The 18,330-nt window shown below is 33.5% G+C and overlaps 2 protein-coding genes across 2 annotated transcripts; both read left to right on the top strand.

The window, feature by feature from the left end:
* Positions 1 to 1,540: 1,540 nt before the first annotated feature.
* On the top strand, positions 1,541 to 9,018 carry LOC127159667 (matrix metalloproteinase-18). Its single transcript, XM_051102455.1, has 10 exons — positions 1,541 to 1,651; positions 5,122 to 5,357; positions 5,429 to 5,577; positions 5,989 to 6,117; positions 6,333 to 6,494; positions 6,940 to 7,057; positions 7,148 to 7,281; positions 7,353 to 7,512; positions 7,585 to 7,688; positions 8,900 to 9,018. The coding sequence occupies exons 1-10, from the start codon at positions 1,541 to 1,543 to the stop codon at positions 9,016 to 9,018; spliced, it is 1,422 nt and encodes a 473-aa protein (XP_050958412.1).
* A 3,088-nt stretch (positions 9,019 to 12,106) lies between these two features.
* Positions 12,107 to 17,601, top strand: LOC127159666 (collagenase 3-like). Its single transcript, XM_051102454.1, has 10 exons — positions 12,107 to 12,217; positions 12,297 to 12,538; positions 12,628 to 12,776; positions 14,345 to 14,473; positions 14,565 to 14,726; positions 14,810 to 14,936; positions 15,030 to 15,163; positions 16,827 to 16,986; positions 17,065 to 17,168; positions 17,269 to 17,601. The coding sequence occupies exons 1-10, from the start codon at positions 12,113 to 12,115 to the stop codon at positions 17,367 to 17,369; spliced, it is 1,413 nt and encodes a 470-aa protein (XP_050958411.1). The 5' UTR covers positions 12,107 to 12,112; the 3' UTR covers positions 17,370 to 17,601.
* Positions 17,602 to 18,330: the final 729 nt, after the last annotated feature.

Here is an 18,330-nt window from a genome sequence, read left to right as displayed (position 1 = left end):
GAAAAAGGAAATATTATTTTTACAGATTAATTAAAAACCACTGCATGGATTTTAATCATTATAGGGTAGATTTGTACATACACTGCCAACACACATTAATGTTCAAACAACATGAAAAGTGAACTTAGCATCCGATGACCCCTTTAAACAGGAATCACTGTTGAATCATAATAGAAAACCATGTTGAGTGTCTAGAGTCTGAGACAGGCTTGTCAGTCAAAAGTATAGAAACCACTGGGAAGTAGATGAGGACTGAAATTAATCAAAGATCTATAAAACAATATGTTGGGTTTTGAATGCTTATTCATATGATTCAACTGTTTTTTCAAATATTTTTTAAATGTTTTAACAGGTATTTCTGCCAATTTTGCTTAAAAGTACAACTTCTGTGTGTTTTTTTGTTTGTTTTTTGACCATTGATCTGATTAAATACATACTACCAGCCAAAAGTTTTTGAACAGTAAGATTTTTAATGTTTTTTTTTTTAAAAAAAGAAGTTTTTTCTGCTCACCAAGCCTGCATTTATTTGATTCAAAGTACAGCAAAAACAGTAATATTGTGAAATATTTTTACTATTTAAAATAGCTGTTTTCTATTTTAATATATTTTAAAATGTAATTTATTCCTGTGATCAAAGCTACATTTTCAGCATCATTACACATGATTTCTGAAGGATCATGTGACTGGAGTAATGATGCTAAACATTCAGCTTTGAAATCAATCATAAATTATATTTTAAATATAAAACAATTATTTTAAATAGTAAACATATTTCAAGATTTTACTGTTTTTGCTGTACTTCGGATCAAATAAATGCAGGCCTGGTGAGCAAAAGAAACTTCTTTAAAAAATAGATTTTCAATATAGATTTAATGACTAAAATATTTTCAAATTTAATGCAAGTATTTAACTGTGAAAAGGTAACTTGTTTTTTGTTTAATCAGATCTCATTATTAAAAACTGTTAGGAGTAAAAGTATGTTTTTTTGACTAAAAATGTAATTGAGCATAATATAAACTATTCAGTTAAGTACAAATTCTCCAAAATGATAATTAAGTATAGTAAGGAAATGCAATTTATCATGAACCTTACACGCCTGCCCTATTTACAGACATAATATACTTTTACGGCACTGATTTATGGTATCATAAACTTCAGTGTTTTCATATTTCATTCTGATAATGTGCTTAATTAAACAGGTTCACTAATTATAGTGAAAAAGCCAAATGCCTGTAAGGTTTTTACGATGACACAGTCATGTTCTTGCAGAGAGTGTGTTGAGAGATCCCTCACTGTGTGCTATTTAAAAAAAAAAAAAAAAATCCCCCTGTACCCCACAACACCACAGGGCCGAATCTTTACATGCACGTTTTGGCTTAAACTTTACTGTACTGTAATATATAATCAGTGTTGGAAAACCACAGTGTGCTACTTGTTTTGACTTGAGCATGAATTTAAATCAGGTAGTCTGTTTGATGTGTGGATGTCAGGACAGATATATATAAACCTTTTCTGTGAGAGAGTTGAGTTCACAGCAGACATGGGGAATCTCTGGCTGGGCCTCTTCACATTGCTGCAGCCAGCTGTTCTGTACGCCTGCCCGCTGCCGCTGCTAGGAGTTTCCGCTGATGGCGACCTAGAGTTTGCAGAGGTAATTATAAACCGACAATAGATCAAGATTTTCAAATATACAAGAATCTGAATGATGCATGTGTGCAAAACTCACCAAAACAATGCTAGTCTTGTGAGCGGTTGCCAGCATTCTTATGCGGATACTAGCGTGTTTTGGGTGATTGCAGGTCTCTCCTTCAAGATAGCTTTGGATAAAACCATTTTAATGACTTGTCACTTTTGGATTATTAACGTTTTCTTTCATTTTTATGCATATATGAAGTCAGGAATTGCAAATGTTGTTATATATTTAATATGCGTTGCTTTCGTCAGACAAATGTGTGTGTGTGTATGTGTGTGTGTGTGTACTACACATACACAGTGCCTAGCGAAAGTATTCATACCCCTTCATTTTTTTCAGGCTTTATGTTGCTGACTTATGTTAAACTACTTTAAATTACTTTTTTCCACACCAGTCCACACTCCATACACTCCATACACTCCAAAAAACAGGTTTTTAACATATTTGCAAATTTGGATCCATTGCATAAGTATTGGATACAGTATTTACATCTGGGACAGTTGAATTTTAGCTGAGGAGCACTCATATTGCTTGTGAAGTTAACCTGTGGCAAATTCAGTTGAATGGGTATGATTTGGAAAGGCACACACCTCTCAATAAAAGTTCTAACAGCTGAAAATTCATGTCAGAGCCAAAACCAAGCCCTGAAGTAAAAAAAAAAAAAACTGCCTTTAGAGCTCAGAAACAGGATTGCATCAAGCCACACATCTGGGAAACAGTTCATAAAAAAATTCTCCTGCACTGATGGTTTACAGAAGCTTGTAGTCTTCGTTAGCCTTACTGGAAGAAGTCTGAAACAACCAGGATTCTTCCTAGAGTTGGCCTCCTGGCCAAACTGAGCATAGTTGGAGAAGGGATTTGGTTTGACTGGAGACCAAGAACCTGATGGTCACTCTAGTTTAGCTCCATGATCATATGCGGAGTTAGGAGAAACCTACAGAAGGACAAACATCACTGCAACATTCCACCAATCCAGTCTTTATGGTGGTGTGGCCAAACTCAGTCCTCTCCTTAGGTGTAACAAAGCACCTAAAGTACTCTTAGATTGTGAGAAACAAGGTTCTCTGGTCTGATGAACCTCAATTCCAAGCATCATATTTGAGGGAAAACAGGCACTGCTCATCACTTGCACAGTTCTATTTCAACAGTAAATTGTGGTGGTAGCAGCCTTATGCTGTGGGGTTGTTTTTCAGCAGCAGGGACCAAGGAACTTGTCAGAGTAGAAGAAAAGCTCAGTGCATCAAAACATAGAGATAGCCTTAATAAAAACCCAGTCCAGAGCTTCCAGAACCTCAGACTAGACAGAAGGTTCACCTTCTGACACGACAATAACCCTAAGCACACAAAAAGAGTGGAACCCAATCAAACATTTCTAGAGAAACCTGAAAATGTGCGTCTGCCCCCATCCAAGCTGACAGAGCTTGAGAGGTGAACAGGTGAGGAAAAGAATGGCAGATAATTGCCAAATCCTTATGCAAAGCTTGTTGCATCATACCCCAAAAGACTTGAGGCTGTAAAGGTGCTTCAGCTAAGTCCTGAGTTAATGGTATGAATACTTATGCAATGTACTTATTTCATTGTTTTATTTTTAATAAATTTACGAAGTTGTAATAATTCTATTTTGCTTCATCATTATGGTGTATGGAGTGTAGACTGATGTGGTAAAAAGTCATTTTAGGCAGCTTAACATAAGGCTGCAATGTAAAACATTAAAAAAATTAAGGGGTATGAATACTTTTGCAAGGCACTGTATACAATAGCCTACATATATGCAGGAAACTGCATGTGATGTCACCTAATGTTTCAAAACAAGTTATTTGTGACATGCTTTACCACAGCATCCTCACACACTTAGGGAAGTCACTAGTGTGTAGTCACTGGGAACTTCCACTATTCATGTATATGTGAATAGCTACAACAGCTGTTTCACTGTGTGTGAAAATTCTGAGGTGGTGATTTGCGTAAACGCATTGGGCTGGCGATGATGGTGACTTTTTATGAGTGTGTGTAATTGCACAAAGAGCATGATTCAAAATACACTGATGTTGTAATACAGTGTACAGGTTAGCATGAGCAGACTACCAATGTTTTCTGTGCTTGTCTTAAAATTAGTTTCGAGTCTATACATTTAGTTTGGCTGAAGGTTATGTTTTCTCAGCATAACATAAAAGCAACAGCTGTGTATGTGGTGTTTTCCTTTCCTATGTGGTGGAATTCCTAAAACAATTATAGTAAACAGCCCTCAGGGCAAGAGACTGGTGTCTATTATCAGTGATATTACATCTTTTAGACAGCTTTAAATCATTTGAGCTTTAATTTCGGGAATCCACGAGAGCCAAATGTATCTTGGCCAAATCAATGAACCTTTGACAGTGATGTACGCATAAACATCATGACCAGACTAGTCCAGTCCGTTTTTTCCATAGTGAATTTACCATAATATAGTCAGACTAGTTCAAATATGTTGTTTTTATCAAGAATTACCATAGTATTTTATATTCCAAATGAAACTTGCATATTTTGCTGATTATTGCTGCTGAAAATGGTCAATTATTGTCATATTTTGGGCTGTACTAATCGGTCAGACCAGGAAAAACATTCAGAGTACTATAGACTGTCAAAAGTCATAACAAATCAAGGAGTAGAGTTAAAAAAAATTGAGGAACAAAAGGCGTTTGTGGTTGGCCAAACTGAACCAGGATTTCCAGGGCAAGAATTTTCACAACATTTGTGTTTGTGCTTATCATTTCTGGTCAGGTAGGTGAAATATTAGGCTAATACCTTTTTCACCTATTAACTTTAGTTTGTCAAAATACTGCACCCCTTCCTGCCATCTAAGTCCTTCTCTGTATGATTTAGCAGGTTTCACACAGTTTTTCTGTGGTTTAGGCAGCATAAATTAGCAAAACAACTTCTCATTAGTACATTAACCGAGCAATCCATGCTGTTGTTTACATCTGAGTATCACCAATATGGCCGTGCATCTGGGTAACTGACCAAATTGTGATGTAAGTGCAAACCCTCTACACTTACAGACTTACAGACTAGAGTGCGAATCAGTGAATTGTCATTATTGGTATATTTTCATGTGCCGCCAATTGAAACGATTCATTAAAATCAACTCTACATTTGTAGTGGGGAGTGACTCATATCTTTTGAAGTTAATTCAATTTTTTCACTGATTTGTTCAGTTCTTTATGCATATTACAGCATTACACCAGTAGGTGGTGACAAGCGAGTGACTGCATCATATGCATTTTTTCTATAAATGGCAAAAAAACAGATCTACAATTTTGTCATCCATTGTTACGTGCACGATGTGAACGAGAATGATTCATTTGTTCACTTGGAATTTGTTGTCTTGGATTTGATATGAAATGGTCACAGTGTTTTGTGTCTGTTCACTGAAATGGGTTTGGATGAAACAGGTTTACCTGGAAAAATTCTACAACTATAAGCCTGTAACTGGCCGACGGAGGCGTGCAGCAGAGCCCAACCTGTTCCAGGCCAAACTGAGGGAGATGCAACACTTCTTTGGCTTGGAAGAGAGTGGAAATGTCGATCCACAGACCATAGCAGCTATGAGAAGTGCTCGCTGTGGTCTCTCTGATGTTGAGAAGTTTAGAAAGACAATGCGATGGACAAACAGAACTCTAACATACAGGTGAGGTTCACATACTCTCACAAGGGCAATCCACAGTGTAACAGCTCACATTCTCATATCTCTGTGCTCAGAATATCCAGATTCAGCTCAAAGTTGACAGCTGCCCAGGTCAGGACAGCATTCAGACAGGCGTGGAAACTTTGGGCTCAAGCAGTGCCCTTGAAATTCCGCAGACAGAGGAAGAGTGATGCTGACATCGTCATTTCCTTCAATAGTAAAGGTGTGGGAAGAAAAGCTGACCTTTGAAATTATGGAACTGAGTAATAGTCATACGGTGTGTGTTTTCAGGGAGTGTAACCGTAATTTAAAAATAGAGTAGTTAGCACAGGTAATAGTACGACTGTAAAATCATAATGAATCATCAATATGGGATTGCCTGTAAAACTTGTATTAAGATTTTAGAATATTTGTGTCATTTAGTTACAATGGTGACTGATAAATAAATAATGACTGATATAATAAGTGACATTTTAAAGAATATGTGTAACATTAATATGGTATGGTAATATTAATACTAATATTTAAGAAAATTAAAAATAAAATTTTTAAATAAATGTTTTCCTTGTTTGTGTCAAGTGTGTATACACTACTTGCATTATTTGTTAGCACTAATGTGTGGTGCTTATGGTAGATCATGAAGATGGGTCACCGTTTGATGGTGAGGGAGGCATCCTGGCACATGCCTTCTTCCCCGGACCGGGCATTGGAGGAGATGTGCATTTCGATGATGAGGAGGCCTGGTCAACAACAAATGCCAAGGGTAAAAAAGGAAACAGACATCGGCAACATGTTTTTGTTTACTGTTAGCAGTAACAGTTTAATGCTCTTTTACATGACTGACACAATCACATGTGAGCTATACCTTAAAGACTCTGCAATGAAGGGTTTCTGCTCTATGAACACATACTTAAAATGTTTTCTGTGCTGAAGTGACATAACACATGCTGGGTGATGATACCTGTGCATCTCCTAAAGGCTGTAACGTCCTCGCTGTGGCGGTGCATGAGTTCGGACACGCTCTCGGCCTTCCACATTCATCAGATCCTGGAGCCATCATGTTCCCAGCCTATAATTTTGGCTTGCATACCGTTTTGCAACTGTCTTTCCAGGACGTCAAAGATATACAGGAAATGTATGGTATGGTATGTCCATGAATTTTCTGCACACAGTTGAGCAAGAACATCTCTAATTTTTCTAGTTTCAATATTAAAGACAAGCTACTAAATTAAATGTATTTAGTGACACTATCCAACTTATTTATTTAATGCAAAAGTAAGCCGTTTTCTGTGAACGTGTACCTTGCACTAACCGAGCGACTTCAGTTAACGAAACATGAATCAGTGCATTGAAGTGAACTACGACGATTCGTTCACTTTAAAAGATTCATTCAAAAGGAACGAACACTACTGTTTATGAGAGCTTGAGATTATTCCCTCATACGTTCAATAAAGGGATAACATGCCTTACATTGCTAGCTTCCGTCTTGCAGGTGTTTATATAGAAAAACAATGGAAATGTAGCGCTGTAAATTGAAACGCATTATGTGGGAACCAGCACTGTCTGTCTTGTTTTTCTGACAAAGGTAAGAGGGCAATAAGTCTAGACAGACTTCCTCCGAAAACACCAGATAAATGTGATACTACGCTGTCATTCGACGCGGTGACTGGCTTGCAACAGGAGCTCATTTTCTTTAAAGACAGGTATAGTCTGGCTCCATGTGTGTACATTGACTTTACTGCTCACTAATGGTTGCACTACAGTGTCTAACTTGACTGATACACCTGTTGCAGGTTTATGTGGCGGGTACATCCCAGTTTTGAGCAAATAGGAATCACACTAATAACAAGTCTGTGGCCTGAGCTCCCAGCTCACATAGATGCTGCCTATGAGAACACAAACAAAAACACCATGCTAGTTTTCAAAGGTGAGGCTTTCATAGCTCAATAAAAATAACAGACTTTAAGTAATAGTTTAAATGTTATGTTTCTCACTCAGGGTCTCAATACTGGGAGGTGAGCTCTCTCAAAGTAAAGCATGGATATCCAAGAAACATCTCAGAATTTGGATTCCCATCCACTGTTAGGAGCATCGATGCAGCTTTGTATTTACGGGAAAGGCGTCTCACAGATTTCTTCATTGGTGGAGAATGCTGGAGGTATGAGAAGCTGAATAAAATCTCGCCAAGTGTTAACATCTTTCTCTGAAGGATGTGTTCTGCTGTGTGAAGGTTTGATGAAGATGCAGGATGGATGATGGAAGGTTTTCCCAAACCGATCGCGCATGAATGGCCAGGGATTGACTCTCCAGTGGATGCTGCTGTGGTTCATGATGGTTGGTATTACCTGTGGAAACACTTCCTCAGTTTTTAATATCAATTGCTCACTTTTTTAAAGCTCGCTTATTAAAATTAATATGTAGATGTAATTATCCATTTAAAAAACTGAGAACAACAATTTACAGATAATGTACTCACCCCCTTGTCATCCAAGATGTTCATGTCTTTCTTTCTTCAGTCGTAAAGAAATTATGTTTTTTAAGGAAAACACTTTACATTTTTCTTCATATAATGGACTGATATGGTGCCCCGAGTTTGAACTTCCCCGATCCCAAATGCGGTTGTAAACTATCCCAGCGGAGGAAGAAGGGTCTTATCTAGCGAAACGATCAGTTATTTTCATAAAAATAATACAATTTAAATACTCTTTAATCTCAAATGCTCGTCTTGTCTTGCTCTGCCTGAACTCTGTGTATTCTGACTCAAGACAGGTAGGGCATGTCAAAAAACTCCAATCGTATTTTCTCCCTCAACTTCTAAAATCATTTCAAAAACATCCTACATCGCTGCAGAAGTACCGACCCAGTCTTTGCAAAGTGAACATGCAAAGAAGATCAAACACCCTTAACAAAAAAACGTAAAACAGTGATATAGGACGATTTTGAAGTTGAGGGAGAACATAAGATGGGAGTTTTTCGACATACCCTAACTGTCATGAACCGGAAAAAAAGTCCAGGGAGAGTAAGATGAGATGAGCGTTTGACATTAAAAGTATATAAATTCTAGATTAAATAGTATATAAATACGACATATCTCGTTTTATGAGTAAAGATGTCTTTTAATGACATAACATCTCGTTATTACGAGAAATAAAATGTAATTATTATCTATATTTTTGTTATAATTATTTATTATATTTGTTTTTTTTTTCCAGTGACCCAAATCTGCTAGTAATACATTGTGAAAGATATTGTCTTTTATCCAGCATTTCCCTTTTTTCCCTTGATCTTGTTTTTTTTTTTAAATTATACAAAAATCCTGATTTAAAAATAAAAAGGGTTTTGTTTTGCAATATACAGTAGACATTCCATTATTTAAAAATTTTAAAAAATCTGACCCAAAACTGTAAATAATGATTCTGTATCTTTTTTTTTACCAGGAGAAAACCATGAGAATATAAAAATGATCAAACACTGCATCATTAAATCAAATTGAGGCCATATTTTTCACACTTTGTACTAAATTCATTTTCTTTATTGTTGTCTAGGACATATTTATTTCTTCGTAGGACCTCAACAACTGGAATTCAACCCCAGAATTAGACAAGTAACTAAGACAATGGCTGCAAACATGTGGCTTCAGTGCCCAGAAATAACAGGCAGTTGATCAGCACCACACCATCTGTAGTGATGGGAACCAAATTGCAAATTATTTTGTTGCATCCACTGTGTATAGCTTGGTGGTTTCCTGTTGCATAATTCCAATTTATGTAAAGTTCTCATTAAATGGTTTTGAAATAAATTGCCTCAGCAGCAAATTAACCACACAGCTGTGGACCTCACTGAGTGAGTGATGATGAAAGCGTGTATGTACACATTTGGTCTAATGTAGCCTTTTTGGGACAAAGTGTCTAACTATAACTTCCTGAAAACAGTTTTGTTTATGCAGCTAATTTAGTATTTTAGCTTCTAGTTTTAGTACATGATGAATCTGTGAAAATATCATGTTTTTTACCTTTTGCAGTTCATCATTGTGCTCTTTTTGCAAATTCATTGTGTAATAAAACAAAAGCAAGCTACATTTTAGGCTGTTCAGGACATTTTTGCTTCTTACGGACTATTGGATTTCACTGTAATTAACTGAAGAAGCTACTTAGATCACCAATAAAAATCTTCAAAAGAAAGCTCAGAAGACATTCAGTGTTGAAAGACACCTTCAAACCAGTCTATTCTGGTCCATTTCGCAAATGACTAAGGCAGAGCTGTCATAACCCATCTGTTCATGTCACGCATCTCATTACAACACTAAAGGACAAAGAGGATGTTTTGAATGCATTGGGCTTCCCCTACTCAAAATAATGTATGAGAAATAGTGGGATTTTGTAGCAAACACGCCTAAAATAATGGACTAAATATGCATGTACTGTAAACGGGGTAATAAATGTTGAAAAAAAATCTTGTTTTTTTGGGACTATGAACAATTAGTCATCCTAAATAATGTAAAACATATATGGCAGCTGTTGTTTCTAAATGATATCAGAAAACAATTTTCATTTTAGTTTACAGAAAATAGTAATATTAATCTAACCATGAGTAGTCTCGTTGTCTGGTTACTGTGGTCTTACCACGAATACCACAGTTACTGCAACTGGAGTCACTATGCAAGAGTTACAGTAAGTTGTTGTAAAAGTCCTCACGTCCAGTGTCATGCAAAAATACATTTAAATTTTTTTAAAGTTATAAAGTTTTCCTTTAATTTTTTTTTTTTGCACAGTTCTTGAAATTAATGATAATACTTTGTATAAAATATGTAAATAATATATATCCAGGGTCCACGATAGTACTGCAGAGGGTCTGTGGATTGATACATAAAACGTTTAATAAACAACAGAATTAGAAAAATATATTTTTTTATATATTAAAATTGAAATTTATGCAAAAATAATGAGAAACTTTTTTAAAGATGTTTCAGACAGGAAATGTGACGATAATAAAAAAAAAAAAAAAAAAAGAGTTTTAGAGTTTTTTTTTTTTTTTGTCTGTGTGTAAGGCAAATTATTTGTATTACATTTCATTTTAATATATTTGTATATATAAATATTTAAAAAAATACTGTATATTAAAATATACATTAATTATAAATGTAGTCATTAATTATATCCTAAATGTTAATGTATATAATTATATGACATTTCTACAATGAATTTGTCAAGTTCAATTAGGTGGTTATTTTCAACAAATGAAATATGTAAATAATGTATATCTAGGGTCCAGGGGTCTCTCTGTGTGTGTGTGTGTGTGTGTGTATTTATATATATATATATATATATATATAAGAATTGTATATATTGTTATTTTTTTTTTTTGTGTGTTTAGCAGAAAACTATTAATAGAGATAAAAGGGAAATTATTTGGATTACATTTCTTTGCAACATATATATATATATATATATATATATATAGACATACTGTATATTAAAATATACATTAATTATATAATATATATTTATCATATATATTATGATTAATTATATAACATATATTATACATTTTATTATTAATTATATTCCTATATATTAATTATAAATATATGTAGTTATATATGACATTTCTACTACTCTACTATTTGCACTATCCTTGAAATGAATGATGATAGTGTGTATAAAAAATGGAAATAATGCATATCCAGGGTTCAAGAAGGTACTGCAAGGGGTTTGTGAAATGATACATAAAACATTTAATAAACAACAGAATTATAAAAAATATAACAATTCTGTATGATTACCAAGTATTATAATTTTCTACATAGCTTTTCTAACATGTTTAATTGATTTGGATTTTTTGATATTTTAAATTGAAATTATAAAAAAAATATATATAAATTTTAATTTGAAAATTAATTTTAGTATTTCATATATTTGTAATATTGAAACATTAGGAAATGTGACTATAATGAAAAAAATTATACATTTTATTATTTCATTTTCTACTAAGTGTGTGTTTATTAGAAAAACAGTAGAGATATAAGGGAAAAATATGGATTACATTTCATTGCAATATATTTGTATATATAAATATATCTAAAAATACTGTATATTAAAATATATATTCATTATATAATATATAGTATAAATATTGTGATTTTATATATATATATACACACACACACCATTAATTATGTCCTATAAATTAATTATAAATAAAATATACAAAATTTCTACTATGAATTTGCCATGTTCAATTAGGTGGTTATTGTCAACAAATAAAAATTTTGGCATGTTGTATTTTTGTGATACTTAAAAAAGAAAAAAGGAAATTATATAATGTTTATAATGATATAATGTTTATTATTTTATATACATGTATCATCTTCTCACATGTTATACAGTGTACTGTATAGTATAACGTATTATTGTCAGCTACTAAATGCATATATATATATATATATATATATATATATATATATATATATATATATATATGTATAAGAAATTTCTTGGTTGGTTGCGAGTTGACCACTCCTAGTGTAAATATTATATAAATATGATATATAAATAACACAAGGAGATTTCATTACAACTAGATTATATATTTATCAAAAAAACATATGTATTTGGTAGCATGTGATTCCCTGATTTTGTTTCCTGTGGCGAAAGGTGCAATATGTGACTCAATCTCGTGTTGCACAATCTGTCTGTATTTGGTGTATATAAGAGGGGCGCAAAACACAGACCGCATTAGTTTCTTGAAAGAGAAGCAACATGAAGAGCTTCTACCAGCTGTGCGTTCTTATCGCTTTGGTGGTTTCTGGTTACACCAGCCCAATACCGCCACCTTCTGATACAGACCGAGAGAGCATTGCAGAGGTAATTTCCATGCTTTAAAACCAGTTTGCCAAACTCTATTAGATACAGAATGCAAACTAACTTTGATCATTTTTTTCAGAATTACCTGACTAAGCTCTATGGCCTGCCAAAGCACACTTCTTCTGATGTTGAAAGAAGCTCCAGTGCCATGAGTCTGAGGCTGAAAGAGATGCAGCAGTTCTTTGGACTCAAGATAACAGGAAAGCTGGATGACAATACGCTGGAGGTGATGCAGAAGCCACGCTGCGGGGTTCCAGACGTTGCGGCGTACTCCACTTTTCAAGGAGACTACAAGTGGAAAAAACAAGATCTGACCTACAGGTAAGACAGACAAAACTGTTTAAGACCAAACTGATTTAAAAAGAACTCGTAATATTTATTTTGCTGTATTTTTTTTTTTTTTTTGCCAGGATTGAGAACTACACCCCTGACATGTCCGTAGCAGAGGTGGATGATTCCATCAAAAGGGCCCTGCAAGTGTGGGCAGACGTCACTCCTCTGAAATTCACCCGTATCTACAGCGGCACAGCTGACATCATGATCTCCTTTGTCGTTGGAGGTCAGTTTTTTCAACTAACCCTTAATACGACGAGTATTTCTGTCTTGTTGTCCAGGTAAAATATCTAAAAATCCTGAAAGCAAGTTAAATTACTGTTTTACAGTACATAAGAAATTGTGCTCAGAAAATGTTTTTAGTGTGTATTTTGTCTCACTGCACGGGCAGATTTTTTAATTCTTTTATGTATAAACGAGTTATAAACAAGTGAAAAGGTCTGCCAGTGTATAAAGACAAACTCTGTGAAGTCAAGTTTTAATAGCATAGAAAGATTTTAAATTAGAGTTTTAAATTGAAATTCAAAAATAATAATGATAATGAGAAAAAGGATTTTTGCTATATAGACAGATTTTTAAAAGACGATATATATATTTTTAAAAGACGATATATTTATATATTTTTATTTTTATTTTTTGTGTTTTTGTGTTTGTTTAGTAGAAAATATTCGTAGAATATTCAGTCTTTGTACCTTTAAATATATTTAAAATAGTTTTAATATCTTGCATAGAAGGTTTTTTTTATTATTTGGTTGTTTGATATTGATATTTTAAATCGAAATGTATACAACATTGTAATAGAAACAGGATTTTTGCAATATAGATTTTTCCAAAAGATATTTCATATATTTTTAACACTGAATATAAGGATATGTGTTTTATTGTTATTTCATTTTTTCATGTGTATTTAGTAGAAAATTAGCAGTAGAGATTAAAAAAAAAACATTGCAATATATTTGTATCTATAAATATATTTTAAAACAGTTTTAATATCTTGCATAAAAAGTTTATTTTTTAAAAATTCGAAATTTATACAAAAAATAAAGAAAACAGGATTTTTTGCTTTTTCAGGATTTTTAGATAGATTTTTAAAATACATTGTATGTATTTTTAGTATTAAAACAAGAAAATTAATATATATATTTTAATAAGTTATTTCATGTGGTAAATGTGGTAATAATGAAAAAAAATTTGATATATCTTATTTTTATAAAATATTTGTATGTGTGTTTATTAGAAAAATATTAGTAGACAAAAATGAATATTGCAATATATTTCTATCTATAAATATATTTAAAAAAAATGTATATTATTATAAATAATAATATATAATAAATATATAATAATTGTATTATATATATATAAAAATTATAATTATTGGATTATTATATATATATAATTATAAATATTATGATTAATTCTATAATATATATATATATATATATATATATATATTAATTATAAATGTAATTATTAATTATAACTTATACATATTAATTATAAATATATATATATAATTATATATGAAATTTCTACTATAAATTTGCCAAGTTCAGTTAGGTGGCTATTGTCAAAAAATAAAATAGATTTTTGGGCAAATTCTTGAAATTAATGAAATTAATGAATTAATGAAAATACTTTGTATAAAATGTGTAAATAATAAATATCTAGGTTCCATGAAGGTACTGTGAATTAATACATAAAGCATATAATAAACAAAAGAATTAAATATATGTACATAAATAGCATTATTAAATATAATACTTTAAAAAACAAATCTCACCTTCTTTCCAGATCATCGGGATGGTTACCCCTTTGACGGACCAAATGGATTTCTGGCTCACGCTTTCCCTCCATTTGAAGGCATCGGTGGTGATGCCCATTTTGATGATGATGAGAGGTTCTTCTACAGATCTACCCAAGGTGAGGGCACCTTAATTTTGAAATTTCTCCAGTTTGTACCAATGCACAAAATATTGTATATACCGTATTCACATTCCTGCTTATTCCCCAGGCTACAATTTGTTCCTGGTGGCTGCCCATGAGTTCGGACACTCTCTAGGACTCGAACATTCCCGGGATCCTGGTGCCCTGATGTATCCAACCTATGTTTACAGAGACATGGATACCTTTGTCCTCCCTAAAGACGATGTTGACGGAATCCAGTCTCTTTATGGTAAAGACGCTACATATCAGTGATGGATCGAAAAGATGCTGAAAGTGACGTTTCTAATGATTTGACCTTTTGTTAATAAACAGGCCCAAACAAAGATATCGACCTTAATCCAAAACCCACACCACCAGTAACCCCAAACACATGCGATCCCAATCTGGTCCTGGACGCTGTCACCATGCTCCGTGGAGAGATCATGTTCTTCAAGAGCAGGTAAACAGAGACAGAAATACTTTCTGATGTCAACATGACCTCCTGAGCTCTGACAGGTTGTATCTGACCCACGATGTCTGGCTTTATTTGCAGCTTCTTCTGGCGCAGTTATCCTCTGAGTGCATCCGTCGAACAACATCTCATCACAAGCTTCTGGCCTGAGATTCCAGAACATATCGATGCAGCATTCGAGAGTCTGTTGGAGGACAAAGTCTTCATTATCAAAGGTAAAAACCATGGAAATATAGATGACAGAACTTAAAAATAAGGTTCCAAAAAGGGGTTTCATAGCGATGCCATAGAAAAGCCATTTTAGGTTCCTCAAAGAACCTTTTAGTTTTACTTCTGCCAGTATAGATCAACGATTTTGATGACATCACTCTGCGCTTCAGCTGCTTATCAAACTTTGTCCAATCAGATGCTCTCTAGAATCCGAAGTTTCTCGCCCCCTACACTATAAACAGACACTGAAGCTGTGGCTGAAATCTACTGAAGGCCGTTTCCGCCACTGAAAAACAAATAAAAAAGTTTATTGCGACTTTTTATCTCACAATTGTGACTTTTTTCTTAGAATTGCATGATATAAACTCACAACTGTGAAAAATACAGTCAGAATTGCGGGATGTAAACTCATAATTCTGATATTTTTCTTTGCAATTGCAAGTTTATATCTCACAATTCTGACTTAATAACTCCCAACTGTGTATTAAAAAGTCACAATTGCAAGACATAAACTCGCAATTCGGAGAAAAAGTTTGAATTGTTAGTTTATATTGTGCAATTCTGACTTTATTTTTTAGAATTGTGAGTTTATGTCTCACAATTCTGACTTTAGAACTCGCAGTTGCGAGTTTATATCATGCAATTCTGAGAAAAAAGTCCGATTTGCAACTTTATATCTTGCAATTCTGACTTCATAACTCACAATTGCATATTATAAAGTCAGAATTGCAAGATATAAACTCGTAATTCAGAAACAAAGTCTGAATTGTTAGTTTATATCGCACAGTTATGACTTTACTTTTCAGAATTGAGTTTATGTCACACAGTTCTAACTTTATAACTTGCAATTGCACGTTTATATCACGCAATTCTGACTTTATTTCTCAGAACTGAGTTTATATCACAATTCTGAGAAAAAAGTCAGAATTGCGAGTTTATATCTCACAGTTCTGACTTAATAACTCCCAATTGCATATTATAAAGTCAGAATTGAAATAAACTTGCAATTCTAAAAAAAAAAAACAATTGCAAGATATAAACTGGCATTCCTGAGAAAAAAGTCTGAATTGTTAGTTTATATTGTGCAATTCTGACTTTATCTTTCAGAATTGCATGATATAAATTCACAATTGTGAGAAATAAAGCCAGAATTGCGAGATATAAACTCATAATTCTGACATTTTTCCTTGCAATTGCAAGTTTATATCTCACAATTCCAACTTAATAATTCCCAATTGTGTATTAAAAAATCAGAATTGCGAGACACAGACTCTATTTTTCTTCTGTTTTTTAGAATTTCAAGTTTATCTCACAATTCTGACTTTAGAACTCGCTATTGCAAGTTTGTCACACATTTCTGACTTCATTTCTCAGAATTGCAAGTTCACATCACAATTCTGAGAAAAAAAGTCAGAAATGCTAGTTTATAGCTCACAATTTTGTACGAGTTTGTATCCTGCAATTCTAAGAAAACAAGTCACAATTGTGAGATAAAAAGTCACAGTTACCTTTTTAAAGTTTTTTATTCAGTGGAGGAAAAGGGCTTCCATGCATGGATGTCATGGATGTTAAAGATTCCTTATGAAACCATTGATGCCAATAAAGAATGTTTATTTTTAAGGTCATGTGAGACATGAAATATAACTTGAAAATGTTGTCATACTTTAGGTGAGAAGGTCTGGGCTCTCTATGGCTATGATATGGCACAGGGATATCCCAAGAGTCTCAACATGTTCCGTTTGCCAAAAAAAGTGAAGAAAGTCAACGCAGTCCTCTACGATGAGACCAGCTACAAAATCCTGTTTTTCGTTGACAACCAGATTTATAGGTCAGTAAGTCACTTAGTGTGATCATCTGAGTCATCTTTTTCAAGAATCTTCTAGTAACATGAATTTATTTTGTACAGCTATGATGAGGAACAACGCAAAGTAGAGAAAGGCTATCCTAAACCAGTGGAAGAAGTTTTCTCTGGCATGACAGGACAGGTGACCGCGGCCTTCCAGTATAAAGGTATGGGCTTTGCGAAATGTAACAGTAAACCTTGAGTCATTTAGCAGATGCTTTTAATCGAGTGACTTATCTAACATGGTCTTTCATGATCATTTTTTAGGTTTCAACTACCTCTTCAGCGGATCAAAGATGTTTGAGTTCGGCGCCCACAACAAGAAGATGCTCCGTGTTCTCAACAACAATTATTTCCTGCCCTGTTAGTGTTAGTCATCTAATGTTGAGTTTTTCTTTATAGCTCAGCAATACACTGCCTGCCTGAAGGAAAGTCTAAAACGTCCGTATTTTAAAGTAAATTAAGTAACTTATTAACTTTCTAACTTATTGTACAAAAAATAGATAGTTTAGTATGCTTTAAAGTTGTATGTGCAACAAAAGGACAAAATAAAACATGTCTGATGATTGATGCAATTTCAAAATAAAGATTTGATGAGTTTAATAAAATATCTGTTTTTTTGCCTGTTCATTAACCAGCTTGACACCAGTGTGGGAGTGTTAAATAGGAGAGACTGAGACAGAGCATTGGTGAACCAATTAGAAATTAGATACAGTACAGGGATGCAATCACTAAGCTAAGACATTTTGATTTTGTTCTTTAAATCAGCGATTTCCACTGATTTCTTTTTTTCTGAAATTAAGCAAATTGCAGTTAGTAAAAAGAAAGTATCTGGGCAAAGAGGTCAAGCTGAAAATCCTGTTATTGTCTTGCCTAACTAATAATTTTTCCTAGGTAGGGTTGCACCAGCCATTCTTAAGTTCTTACTTAAAGGTGCAGTGTGTAATATTAAGGAGGACCTATTGACAGAAATGCAATATAATATACACAACTACGTTTTCAGAGGTGTATAAAGACCTTACAAAATAAACCGTTATGTTTTATTAGCTTAGAATGAGCAATTTCTATCTACATATGCTGCAGGTCCTCTTACATAGAAATTACTCTTTTGCGCTACAATGTCTTGTCCTGTGTTCGCCACATTAGCTTCTCTGCGTGCAATTTGCAACCTCACCGCTAGATGATATAAAATATACACACCACACCTTCAAATTAGAACGTCCACACTTGAGGCTTTTGTAACTACTAGCTACTGCTATTGTACGACATAATGTTGCCAAGTCTGCGATGTAATACGTTATATATTACTATTTACTGTCTTTAAAAGTA

Source organism: Labeo rohita, unplaced genomic scaffold (assembly GCF_022985175.1).
Source record: "Labeo rohita strain BAU-BD-2019 unplaced genomic scaffold, IGBB_LRoh.1.0 scaffold_242, whole genome shotgun sequence".
Lineage (NCBI taxonomy): Eukaryota > Metazoa > Chordata > Actinopteri > Cypriniformes > Cyprinidae > Labeo > Labeo rohita.
This window is presented reverse-complemented; position numbering and strand designations above follow the sequence as displayed.

Bases quoted from the DNA above. Each gene is read 5' to 3' on its own strand.
- LOC127159666 (XM_051102454.1), top strand. From the start codon at position 12,113: ATGAAGAGCTTCTACCAGCTGTGCGTTCTTATCGCTTTGGTGGTTTCT. The intron at 14,474-14,564 runs GTGAGGGCACCT...CTTATTCCCCAG, and splicing joins CTTCTACAGATCTACCCAAG to GCTACAATTTGTTCCTGGTG. The intron at 17,169-17,268 runs GTATGGGCTTTG...ATCATTTTTTAG, and splicing joins CGCGGCCTTCCAGTATAAAG to GTTTCAACTACCTCTTCAGC.
- LOC127159667 (XM_051102455.1), top strand. From the start codon at position 1,541: ATGGGGAATCTCTGGCTGGGCCTCTTCACATTGCTGCAGCCAGCTGTT. The intron at 5,578-5,988 runs GTGTGGGAAGAA...TGCTTATGGTAG, and splicing joins CATTTCCTTCAATAGTAAAG to ATCATGAAGATGGGTCACCG. The intron at 7,282-7,352 runs GTGAGGCTTTCA...TTTCTCACTCAG, and splicing joins CACCATGCTAGTTTTCAAAG to GGTCTCAATACTGGGAGGTG.